Source organism: Gymnoscopelus microlampas, assembly GCF_963454915.1.
Source record: "Gymnoscopelus microlampas genome assembly, chromosome: 19".
Lineage (NCBI taxonomy): Eukaryota > Metazoa > Chordata > Actinopteri > Myctophiformes > Myctophidae > Gymnoscopelus > Gymnoscopelus microlampas.
Genome location: NC_139956.1, coordinates 47,533,238 through 47,546,288, shown reverse-complemented (window position 1 = coordinate 47,546,288; position 13,051 = coordinate 47,533,238). Strand labels below are relative to the sequence as shown.

The 13,051-nt window shown below is 42.0% G+C and overlaps 1 protein-coding gene across 1 annotated transcript in view; it reads left to right on the top strand.

The window, feature by feature from the left end:
* LOC311035133 (transient receptor potential cation channel subfamily M member 5-like) overlaps nt 1-13,051 on the top strand; it is a gene marked incomplete at its 5' end in the record, with an annotated part of 112,279 nt that overhangs the window by 44,673 nt on the left and 54,555 nt on the right. Inside the window, 3 exons of the mRNA XM_084043215.1 lie at nt 3,547-3,668; nt 3,795-3,927; nt 4,267-4,441. Of these exons, the coding sequence (XP_083899341.1) occupies nt 3,547-3,668; nt 3,795-3,927; nt 4,267-4,441 (430 nt within the window). The remainder of the gene's footprint in view (nt 1-3,546; nt 3,669-3,794; nt 3,928-4,266; nt 4,442-13,051) is intronic.

The following is a 13,051-nucleotide window of genomic DNA, read 5'->3' as shown; positions in this document are numbered from 1 at the left end:
ACATGAAAAACTATCAAGAAATAATTCTCACACTCATTCGTCAAAGGGTGGCGCTATAGCACTCAATTGAAAGTGCCAACTTTGAACAGGTACAACTCATGCCCTGTTTGACCTACAACCATGAAACTTTGATACACACATGCGTCTCTTCATGCCCGACAACTTTCGTGGTCTGACTTTTGACCTCTGACCTTTAGATCGCCCACCATTTTGAATTATATGAAAAACAGCCATTCGCTCATAACTTCTGCATTTTTTCACTTATGGAAAATCCGCCGCTTTTGTTTTGTCGGCAAAGGTCCTAAGTTCATGTGTAAAATGTTTCGTGCAGATTACTCAAAAATCCCAGGAGGAAATAGATTTTAACTATTGCAGTTTTATGAAAATTATTCATCTGCCCCTAACACATACATGCAAGACTCACATTTCTTTGAAACGTTGCAATAATGTAGAGAGTCATTCCAAATATCACTGAAACCAATCTCACTCCAATTGGCCAAAGGGGGGCGCTATAGCAATTTTTTGAAAATGCAAACTTTAAACAGGCAAAAGTCATGCCTCGTTTGGCCGAAAGTCGTGAAACTTGCTTACACTTGTGCCTTGACTCATGAGGAACACATCTATCGCTTTGACCAGTAAGCTCCGCCCTTAGATTGTCCGCAATTTTGAGCAGTTTGAAAAACACTTAAACCCAGGATTTTTCAGCTATTTGCGTGAAACTGTATCATCTGTGTGGTCTCCTTTTTCACAGTTACTTGTCTGTTGGTCCAATGGCGTCTCCCTTAAATGAGTGCCTCACAATCTCAAGGTCGCCAGTTCAAGCCTCACTTGATGCAGACTTCATTTAAGTTGAATTGCAAACAACATGACTGTATCAATGAATACATGTGCAAATGGTAAAGATAACCTGAAATGCTTATTTGAGAGTACGCTTTTTCAATGTATGACATACTTCATTCTGAAAATAGCCGATCTACAATCTCAAAACTTTTCAGATAGCAACGTGTTTCTGAGCTTGTAGATCAGCTGCTTTCACTGTTTTCGGTTGCGAGGAGACATACAATTTCTCTATTGGTAAATGGTTTGTGAACGAGTGATCTTAGTGTTGGCTTGGTTCATGACAGAAGGCAAGAGTTTATGATCTTCAACAGACAACATCAGCCTGGACAAAGCTATAGCACTATAGGTAACGTTGAAGCCTATTAGTCCGAAGGTTGAGAATTCGATTCCTGTCAATGGCAATAGGTTGAGATGTCCAATCAATCCATTCTGTTTCCATCTCTCTCTCTCTCATCAATCTATTCCGTTTCCATGTCTCTTTTCAATCTATTCCGTTTCCATGTCTCTCTCTCTCTCTCTCTCTCTCTCTCTCTCTCTCTCTCTCTCTCTCTCTCTCTCTCTCTCTCTCTCTCTCTCTCTCTCTCTCTCTCTCTCTCTCTCTCCAATTTCCATGTCTGTCTGTCTCTCTCTCACTGGCCCCGTATTATCGCTGCTTGCAGCTATATTTATTAGTATGACTCTTTGCTCCAGTAAATTTCATATAAGGACCTTCTCATGATCCTCTTTATCCAGCACCCCAACAGGTGATGCACATTAAAATCTGCATTTTCTAATAAAAAAATTGCCATTAGGCTACTGGGTTGTGGAAGGACATGTGCGCTCCTGCGCCCTCATTTATCAAATAATTCCAAGTGACATAAAGCAATTAAAATCAAGCGATTTAAAAATAATATTTATAACATATTTACAATGTTAAGATGCTTAATCATTCACCCAAACAAGTGCTATAACAGTAATGCAGATCTATACATTTGCAGATCTTGCCAGGCTATCTCTCACGAATGTGCATTGACCGGTGTCAGGTCTGCAGAGCGTGCACTGTGCACTGCTCTATAATGGGTTGAATTAATATACAAAACTTAAAGGCCGGGTTCTCAAGTGCACGGTGTTACGTGTCTGCCTAACAGGCTTCGGGAAACAGCACGCACGTAAGACCTCCTGGACGAAGTAATTTAGATGCAAACCTGACCCCTTCGCAGCCTACGTAGTGCTGTCCTAGGCAGCAGTTTGAACACCCTTCGTAGCGAATATATACAGTGAAATAGATCGATAAAAATAGCACACGCACACACACACACACACACACACACACACACACACACACACACACACACACACACACACACACACACACACACACACACACACACACACACAGATACACACACACACACACACACACACACACACACACACTGCCTAATAATCAGATACTACACTATATTGTATATAGGCTACTGTCAGCTGACATCATAGCTGTCTGGCTACAGACAGAGCAGTCAGCATTCTTTAGATGATAGATCAGGGGTCTTCAACAGGGGGTCCGGGACCCCTAGGGGGTCCTCAGAGTTACTACAGGGGTCCGCAAAATCTTTGTGTGATATGATTTATTTTTTTACCTTAACCACTTGAACCCTAGAATCCCTTTTCTGAGGAGAACTTTAGCCAAAAATAGCCGATCTACAAGCTTAGCCAATCACGTGTAGAAAGGCTATTTTTGGCAAAGAGCTATCGGTGTAGAGGGAAAAAAGACCAGACCACGTAAATAAAAAAAGTTGCATCTGAAACAATTTTATACAATATAGAGGGGGTCCCTGCTTCATCTCTCTCTCAGCTAGGGGGTCCTTGGGCTGAATAGATGATGGATGATAGATTAATTGATAGATAGATAGATAGATAGATAGATAGATAGATAGATAGATAGATAGATCTGCGCACCGGGAGCGCACTCACGTATGGTAACCCTCAGTCTGGAAACCACTGTCTGATAGAACATCTGCAGAAGCTTCCTGCAGATGCTGATTATTGTGTATTGAGGAAATGCTGAGAGAGATGCTGTAGGCCTATAAGATGACCTGCTGAGCTTATAACTATAAGGCTGCCTCATCGTTGCAGACGGCAGTGCTTTCTAAGGGCATAATATTGTTGGGGGGGGGTCCCGGGGGGGGGGGGGGGGATTAGTCAACAGCACACCAGAGGACTGCAGAAATGGTCGATGGTCGATGGATCGGAAATTGACGTTTGGCGGTGCCATGGCAGATCGGCGGAGTCGCCAGGGCGGAGTCGGCGGAGTCGGCGGAGTTGGTCTCCGCCAGGGCGGAGTCGGTCTCCGCCAGAGCGGAGTCGGCGGGAGCGGCGGATACCGACTCCGCCCTGGCGGAGAACGACTCCGCCCTGGCGGAGATCGACTCCGCCGTGGGGACCGCCAACGTCGGTTTGGGATCACGCTGTCTCTCGTATATAGACTGTCTAAAACTGCTTTTTAGGTATTTAATTTAGCTTACTATGACTATTTTGAATCTTCGTATTTTTTTATTTTTGTCCAGATTGTTGAGGCTCTTAGTAAAATAATTTCACTGCTTGCAATGTTGCCACAGCTGTAATGTAAGTACATGTGGCAAATATTGTCCTCTTACAGCTGATCGTCTAGCAGCTATATCTATATCAACTTGATTCAGTTTGATTGATGTGTTGAATTACTTTCAGGCATTCTCTGTGGGCTACCGGTACATGACTTTCTGCCAGAAGATGAGGCTTTACTGGCAGGATTTCTGGAACAGGTGTGACCTCATTGCCATCATTCTGTTCATTATTGGTCTCATCTGCAGGTTGGTAAAGAATTTTTGTCATTAATAGTTACTATAGATAGAAATACAGAAACTGTGATAATAATCTTCAAATCATAAACGTAGGAGTTTGATTAAAATGTGTTTTCTTCTGCTTGTGTGCTTCAGGATGTTTGAGTGGTCCTATGAGTTTGGAAGATGTGTCCTGTGTATCGACTACATGGTCTTCACACTCCGTCTCATTCACATCTCTGCCATTCACAAAGAGATGGGACCAAAAATCATCATTGTTGGCAAGATGGTAAGATATAAAACAGATATTAATGCTCTTTTATTACACGGCTTGGTTGAATGCTTGATTGTTTTTGATCAATTACGGAATTCAGCAGTGTGTTGTTTTTGAATAATGACCTCTGAGCTCAATAACAGACTGCTGTCTAATCAAAGACTCAGAACACCTGCTGTGCTGCTTGATTTTGTGCCGTATCTGGCAGCCATGTAAACAAACACACAATGTCATTTACAGCTAAACAGTAAGCTCAATAATGTTTTTGAAAACATTTGAAGCGAGAAAGAAGGTAATTATTGAGAAATAAATAAAAAATATAACAAACAAAATCTCTTGTTTCTTACTGTTCAGGTGAAAGATGTCGCCTTCTTCCTCTTCTTCCTGGGGGTGTGGCTTATGGCATATGGAGTAGCCAATCAGGCGCTGCTCTATTCCTACGATCCCAACCCAAGTCGTATCTTCCGTCGAGTGTTCTACAGACCTTATCTCTACATCTTTGGAGATTTTAATCTTCAGGAAATAGATGGTGGGTGTGTGCGAGAGGGCCAAGCACCACAGATGTGTCGGCACTAGTGATGCGCGGGTCGGGTTTTTTCATGACCCGCCCCGCCCCGCGACGGAACCCAACCCGCCTCAACCCGCCCCGCGAACCCATATATAAATCTATGGATTAACCCGCCCCGTGACCCGCGATTTTTTTTTTATTCTGTAAAATCATGGTTAGAAAATAATCCCCAAGTGTATTCAAACTGTTTTATTGTTATTATTCTTATTCTTATTAGGAATAAAGACAAAACAAGAGCATGTGATTTTATTTATTTTTTGGCGTGTGAGAGCGGCTGACCCGCTCACCCGCAGCCCGCAAAAAAATCTCCGAAATTCTGACTTGACCCACCCACGCCGCGGGTTGACCCGCGGGTCCCGCGGGTTACGGGTCAACCCGCGCATCACTAGTAGGCACCATAGACCGTAAAATAGATATTGACAGTGTCACGCCATTGGTTGAAAATGAAGCCTATTTTGCAGCGATTTCAAATCCGCCATCGTTCTATATCCGGTTGATATCCGGTCCGAAATGCAAATGGAAAATTAATGCTATTGGCTGAAACTATGCCGCGAGGGCAGGTCTTCACTCAGTAGAACCAGTAGAAACCCCAGAAACATAACCTACTTTATCATCAATTTTAAAATGGATGGGACCATAATTTACCAAAACGCATATCATGGTGATTGAAAGAAGACTTTAAACTAGCGACTGGAATCATATTTATGACAACGTTTATAAAGGTAATAAAATCAGGTGTAAAGTTCGGCTAAAAACCCATGTGCTTGAATAGGGCATAGAAACAGTGCGACTACAGGCCATTCATTTGTCACATTTCCTATATAGCCTCAATTTACAAGCCGGATGCTAGCCCCTTGGTAGGCACTAGGGTGCTTAATCTTAATTTCTGAGGTCGACGCATCTCATTACACTGTCAGCGAAACAATATATTAACAATACATCGAAGGCCCTACCAATACGATATGATACGATTCACCCCTGTTCACATTGGGTGTGTGGTTTGATAATGATTTGATAACGATTTCATTTTACACAATGCGATTCAGTGTGATACCATATGATACAATGTGATTCAACACAATGCAATAAAGCATTATGTTTCAGTTCAAATCAATTTATTGTTGAACTGGTTAGTAGGCTCCACATCTCTGTCTAACAACTATAGGCTACTACCGTAAGTCCGGTTCTATGATATACTGAGCGCGATGTCTCGCTATGTAGAGCGCCCTCTGGTGTGAACAAAGAAGCATTACTTCCAGACAATTTCTATTGGCTGGACTCTGATGCGCTCCTGACAGGAGGTCCCACCCTCCTTAGTATATTAGGTCAGGGGCGTCAGTATTGCCACTTTCAAGATAACACTTTTTCTTCTAGTGTCTGAACAAGAAGGGTGTCTTGGCGAGACATCTCGCTCAGTATATCATAGAACCAGGGTTACGGTATTAACCTATATTTATCTATTTTATACTTCACTTCGATGTCTCACTATGGGAAATATTCATAAACTCCCTTATTGTTATCTTGAAGAGTTACCAGCCTATGGTATATTGCCTGATGCCTGGAAGCCACGTTGAGGACCAAATGCTCCATTGGGGGTGCAGTTTAGTCCAAACTGTAAAACCTGGCAAAGCTTAAGGACGAAGCCGAACTGGCCGCATCACAGATATCCTGAATAGAGACCCCTCTAAAAAGACCCCATGATGCCGTCATTCCCCTCGTGGAATGCACCCTCAGCCCCGCTGAGAAAAAATATGGTTGAAATATGGTTATATGGTTACAAAAATCGTGGGATAGAAAGAAATATATAGAGGGAGCATGGTGGCGCAGTTGGTAGCGCTGTCGCCTCACAGCTAGAAGGTCCTGGGTTCGATTCCCACAGGGGACGCTGTGGGCGCTGGGGGTGTGTCTTCTCCTCCGCGTCATCATTATCTGCTCCACTAATTATGACAGAACTCTGATTACTGGAGATGCCAATTTGTATGTTGACATTGCTGACACAGATGTTGTGGCTATGGGTTTCCTACAGTTACTGCACAATTTTGACTTTATTCAACATGTCGTTGGGCCAACTCATAAACATGGCCACACCCTGGACTGATCACTAAAGGTTTGAATATCACTGTTGACAGTATTATTGATAAGCCCGAACTAACAGATCACTATTTATTGTGTTTTAATATGACTGTCTCTGATCTAGGGAAAAACAATACAGAATATACTATAAAAAAACACACCCTGTGTGAAGGAAGCGGTGCCTTTGGGGCTGGGCTTCACTCATTTCAGTTCATCCCTATTGGTGGTCTGAGTCCACTTACCAAATTTTTACTTGGTAGCATGCTGCAAACTGGAATGGTGGCTGTTTAAAGCCCAGCCAATGGGCAGACAGAGGGGGGGGGGGGGCTTAAGTAATTACAGTTCGTCCCTATTGGTGGTTTTACTCCATGGACAAAATTTGTACTCCCTAGCATGCTGTGAACTTGAGTTATGGCTGGTTAAAGGCCAGCCAATGGGAAGACAGAGGGGGCGGGGCTTCAGCAATTCATGCTCGTCCCTATTGGTGGTCTAAGTCCACATACCAAATTTGGACTTGGTGGCATGCTGCAAACTGGAGTTATAGCTGTTTAAAATCCCGTGCTCATCCCGTGCTTGGGGGTCCCTGGACCCCTCTTTGATAACTTCAGCAATTCATGCTCGTCCCTATTGGTGGTCTAAGTCCACATACCATATTTGGACTTGGTGGCATGCTGCAAACTGGAGTTATAGCTGTTTGAAATCCCGTGCTCATCCCGGGCTTAAACGGACGGACGGACATAACATACGCTGGGGGTCCCTGGACTCCTCTTTGATAACTTCAGCAATGCATGCTCGTCCCTATTGGTGGTCTAAGTCCACATAGCATATTTGAACTTGGTGGCATGCTGCAAACTGGAGTTATAGCTGTTTGAAATCCCGTGCTCATCCCGGGCTTAACGGACGGACAAACATAACATACGCTGGGGGTCCCTGGACCCCTCGTTGATAAGCAGTGGCACGTGTGGCCAATAAGAGGCGAGATGGCAGAGGCAAGCTCCAAGTGTGTGTGTGTGTGTGTGTGTGTGTGTGTGTGTGTGTGTGTGTGTGTGTGTGTGTGTGCGTGTGTTTGTATGTGTTGCTTCTTTGCTGTGCTCAGCCCGTGCTGATACGGACGGACGGACATACGGACAAAGTCAAGTGTAGAGCGGTTGGCACCGCTAAAAAACGTTTTTTTTTGGCTCATCTGCAGCAAACGAATTTCCTCGTCATCTGGCGTGTGTGCAGGTGCCCCCCCCTACTTGATGCTCCCTCAGTGAATGATATGGTTCAACATTTTAATCTCAAATTAGAGTCAGCTCTCGACATAGTGGCTCCTATGAAAACTAAAAAGAAACTTAACTCTAGAGTAACACCCTGGATCAACGCGCACATGCGCTCACTCAAGAAAGAATGTCGTAGAGCTGAGTGAATTTGGAGAAAAAACAAACTCACTATCCACCTAGATATTTTTAAGAAGTCAACAGTGGCCTATAACAAAGCACTGCTCTTGGCAAGGCAGGCATATTTTTCAGGCATTATCAATGACAACAAGCAAAATGTCAGAGTCCTATTCTCTACCATTGAACATCTCTTAAACCCCCCCAGGCTTACAAGGAGTCGCTCCCTGCTTCTAAAGCTAAGTGTGCTGAGTTTGCATCCTTTTTTAAAAACAATTTTTTTAGCATTTGAGCTGGTATCATGAATGCTGCTGCTAGCACTGCAAATGCGGCAAATGGTGCATGGTGCAAAAATGTAGATCACTCCAGAGGAAGCCTAATATCATTCTGCGAAATGAATGAAGAGGAACTCCGTAAAACTATATCACAGATGACCTCATCATCTTGTTCACTGGATGCAATACCCACCCCGTTTCTCAAAGAGGTTTTAGACAGTGTGATTGGAGATATCCTAAGAATTGTAAACAGCTCAATACTTTCAGGCGTCTTTCCAGACTCACTCAAAACGGCTGTAGTCAGGCCGTTACTCAAGAAACACAACCTTGATCCATTGGTGCTGGGTAATTATAGACCAATCTCTAATCTGCCATTTCTGGGCAAGGTCTTAGAAAAAACTATCTTTCATCAACTGGATGTGTTCCTACAGAACAATAAGGTTCATAACAAATTCCAATCTGGCTTCAGGAAAGGTCATAGCACAGAAACAGCACTTGTAAAAGTAATTAATGATCTTAGGGTGTCCGCTGACGACAAAAATGTATCTGTTCTCCTTCTTGATTTAACCGCTGCTTTTGATACGATTGATCACACAATTCTACTACAACGCATGGAGTACTGGATTGGTTTGTCAGGCACAGACTGTCTTGGTTTTACTCTTACCTAACAGGCAGAAGCTATTTTGTCAGCCTAGCTAACTTTGACTCAGACAAACACAACATCTGTTCTGGTATTCCACAGGGCTCAATTCTGGGTCCCTTATTGTTCTCCCTGTATATACTACCGCTGAGAGAACTCATCGCCGATCACGGAGTGAACTTACATTTCTATGCTGATGATACCCAGCTGTATCTTTCGGTAGCTCCAGACGACCCCTGTGCTCTAGACCCATTGTTGACTTGTCTGTCCAGTATAAAATGCTGGATGAGTGAGAACTTTCTTAAGCTAAATGAGGATAAAACAGAAGTTCTCATAATTGGCTCCATTGAGCAGAGAGAATCAATAATAAGAAGACTTGGTAACCTGGCTGTAGAAAGTAACACCACAGTAAAGAACCTGGGGGTTATTATCGATTCTGAATTGAATTTTAATACACACATTAATCATGTCACCAAGATTGCTTTCTTTCATCTTAGAAATATTGCGCGAATTAGAGACTATCTATGTTATGTTATGTTATGTTTTATTTATTTGATATGGACATCACAATTACATTGGACAAAACCAGATGCATTGTTTACAGTGTGTATAGCACGAGTGCTAATTTTCAACACCTGTCCACAGGAAGCTTTTCTAAAATACAGTAATACCAATCTAAAACCCAATCAAGTAAAAAAAGAATAATATATATATATATATCTGTACATGTATATACATATATACATACATACACATGCACACATACATACATGCACTAATAATTAACATCATCAAAATCAATATTTAGACCCAATACATTACCCAAACAAAAGAAGACATAATCATTCAGATAACCAATCAGCAACTATACGTGTGAGCACATTTGATTTGATTTCAACCATAATTTGAGTTCTCTGTTAAACACATTACCATCCGACTCTAGTTTTAGAACCGTAGGCAAAGAGTTCCAGAGGTTTACCCCCTTTACTGAGAAGGCAGACTGCCCGAAGGTGTTTTTGCTTTTAGGTACAATACAATCACCATGAGTTGATGCACGTGTGGTTGCTCTACCAGAGCTCTGACGCCTATCAACCAGTCCAGAAAACAGAGGTGAAACATGATTATGTAAACATTTAAAAAACAATTTGATAGTACAAAAAGCCACAAAATTTTCAAAGGTAAAAAGGTTGTGTTTTCTTAAAATACCACAATGGTGCCATCTCATCGGTTTCTGATCCATGACTTTTATAGCCTGCTTGTATATTGATGTTATTGGTTTTAAGACAGTTTGAGAAGATTGTGACCATGTAATGCAGTATGACAGGTGTGAAAAAATCATAGCATGCATGTACAGCTGTGCAGTTTTACATGATAAATCCCTTCTAATATGACGAAAACAGTTTAAGTTCGGTTTAACCTTCTTGCATATATGCTTTACCTGTCTGTCAAATTTTAAATGTTTATCCAAAATAATTCCCAAATATTTTATTTCACTCGTTTCAGTAATAATTTCATTTTGGATTTGTACCTCAAAGGCATCTGTAACAGGCCTGTTACGTATTGAGATGCACATTGAGACTGTTTTTTTTTACATTTAAGGTTAATTGTGACAACTCAAGCCACTTTGAAATGTTCTGCAATTCCTTTGTCAGGTGCACAGCTGCCAGGCTGGCTGTTTTAGCAGACACATAGATGACAGTATCATCTGCATACATCTGGCAGCTAACACCTGGACAGGTTTTTGGAAGGTCGTTAATGTACATTGTAAACAACAGTGGTCCAAGTACCGATCCTTGGGGCACTCCCATGCTGTTAGGAAGCAATCGTGATTTCTCCCCATTGACCCTGACACACTGTTGTCTCCCTTCCAGATATGACTCAAACCACTGTAAGGCTTCTGCAGACATTTGGAAGTGCTTCAGCTTAGACAGTAGGACTCTGTGGTTGACAGTGTCAAAGGCCTTTTTCAGGTCCAAGAACACTGTCCCCACGACATGTCCCTCCACCAATAGACCCCTGACCGTGTCAAGCAAATAGCAATTAGCCGTCTCTGTGGAGTATTTAGGTCTAAATCCAAACTGCTGTGGATGCAGTAGTTGGTTAGACTCTAGATATTCTGTTAGTTGCGAAGCAACAACCTTCTCCAAAATCTTTGAGACAACAGGCAGAATAGCAATAGGCCTATAGTTACTTGCCATGTCCTTGTCTCCTGACTCCTGACGGGGCAATTATTGCCGTTTTCCAGCTCTCTGGAAACACATTTGTTTTTATTGATAAATTAACTAAATATGTAATAGGCTCCAGCAAACAGTACAGATTTTTCTTAATTAATTCAGAGTATAGACTATGGATATCCTTTGACCTTGAGTTACTCATGTTCGCAATGTATTTTTTTACTATATCACTAGATACCTCTTTGATTTGGAAATCATCTGAGTGGACATTGTCAGGCTCCTCAGAAGATAACTCCCTATATTTAAACTTGCTAGACAACTCCTGTACAGATTCATTAAAGAAGTCGTTGAAAACATTTGCCATAGACTCACTATTATCAATGAGGTTATTGCCTACTTTTAGACTATTCATTTTAGGGTGCTTGTGCTTGCTGGAGTCTGTTAATCTATTGATATGCTGCCATAGTTTAGAACTGTTGCCATTGGCCTCTTCAATAAGCTTGAGGAAGTAGTTACTCCTAGCCTTTCTTAGCTCAGACACTACTTTATTCCTCAGACCAGTGAAGAGGAAGTGGTCAGTGTTGTTTTTTGTTACTAATGACCTTTTAAGGGCAAAATCTCGTTTTTTAGTGAGCTGGAGAATATCATTATTAAACCATGGGAGAGAATATTTCTTTGGTCTGCTTTTCCAAGTTTTTGTGTATTTATTTATCAAATTGCCCATGATTGTGGTGAAATTATTTACACTGTTATTTAAATCTGACTCTCTAGTTACCTTTTCCCAGTTGACTTCCATTAGCTCATGTTCAAAGATGGCTATGTTTGTCCTAGGAATTCCTGTCGTTGAAATTTTCTTTTCTTTTTTGTTATAGTGAACTAAACGTTTGTCTGTTAGTTTTCTTACAATTAATATCATATTATGATCTGAGAGTCCAGTAATAAGATTATAGGTTTTTATTGCTCTCTCTGGCCTATTTGTGAAAATCAGATCAATAAGAGTTTCACTCTTTCTAGCAATGCGGGTAGGTTTATCTATCAGCTGTTTATATTTGAATTTCTCCATAACAGATTTCAGTTTAGTTTTACCCCTTTTATCCATCCAGTTGACATTATAGTCACCAAAAAATATGGTCTCATTGCATTTATCACAAGCAGAAAGAAGACTCTTGAGTTCATTATACAGATCAACATTATGAGATGGAGGGTTATAAAGCACAACTATATTAAAATTCATATTTGGGGAAAGTATTACATTAAGTCCCAAACACTCCAAGTTTACATCCAGTTCAAGTTCTACACATTTAAAACGCTCCCTAATGTAAATTAGAACACCCCCCCATCCTACTTTACCTGTTATTCTGTCTTTCCTATAGCATGAGTATCCAGATATATTAACTCGGTCAGTGGAGACATTGCAGTTCAACCAACTCTCAGATATACACAAAAAATCCAAATTAGACTCCATGAGCAATTTCCTTATCTGATCTATTTTTGGTAAAAGGCTTCTGATATTTAAATGACCCCCCAGTAATCCTTTAGGTTTTGAGTATGGATTCCAAATGACTTGTGCATGATTTACAGTTTGAAAGAACTTGAGCTTTCTCTGTTTTAGTGTTGCGCGATGACGAGAGTCACGTGACTGTTGTTTACCCCCCGCGGGGCTTCGTCTTTGTTTACACTTGACTACTGTCCCAGGCGGGTCATCGTGAATACTGTCTGTTGTTGTTGATAAGGCATATGCAACCTCAGGACTCACCCGATTGCCAATGGCATCGGCCCGGGGCTGATCACACTCCACTACTGCCGAAACAGCAGCGCGTGCCGGATGACATAGCACGGTGTTCTCCGCCGCTCCTCCGCGATGTAATGTTGGCCGCTGCACGAGCCCAGCTGGCACCGTGACACCCGTAGATTCCCGAACGCCCGGTGAGTTGATTCCAGCGACGGTGGTTGAAAAGGCTTGTTCACCTATCCATGCCTCCGCCAAGCAATCCTGCCGACGAAACTCCTCTCCCGCCCCCCCGAGGGCAGCG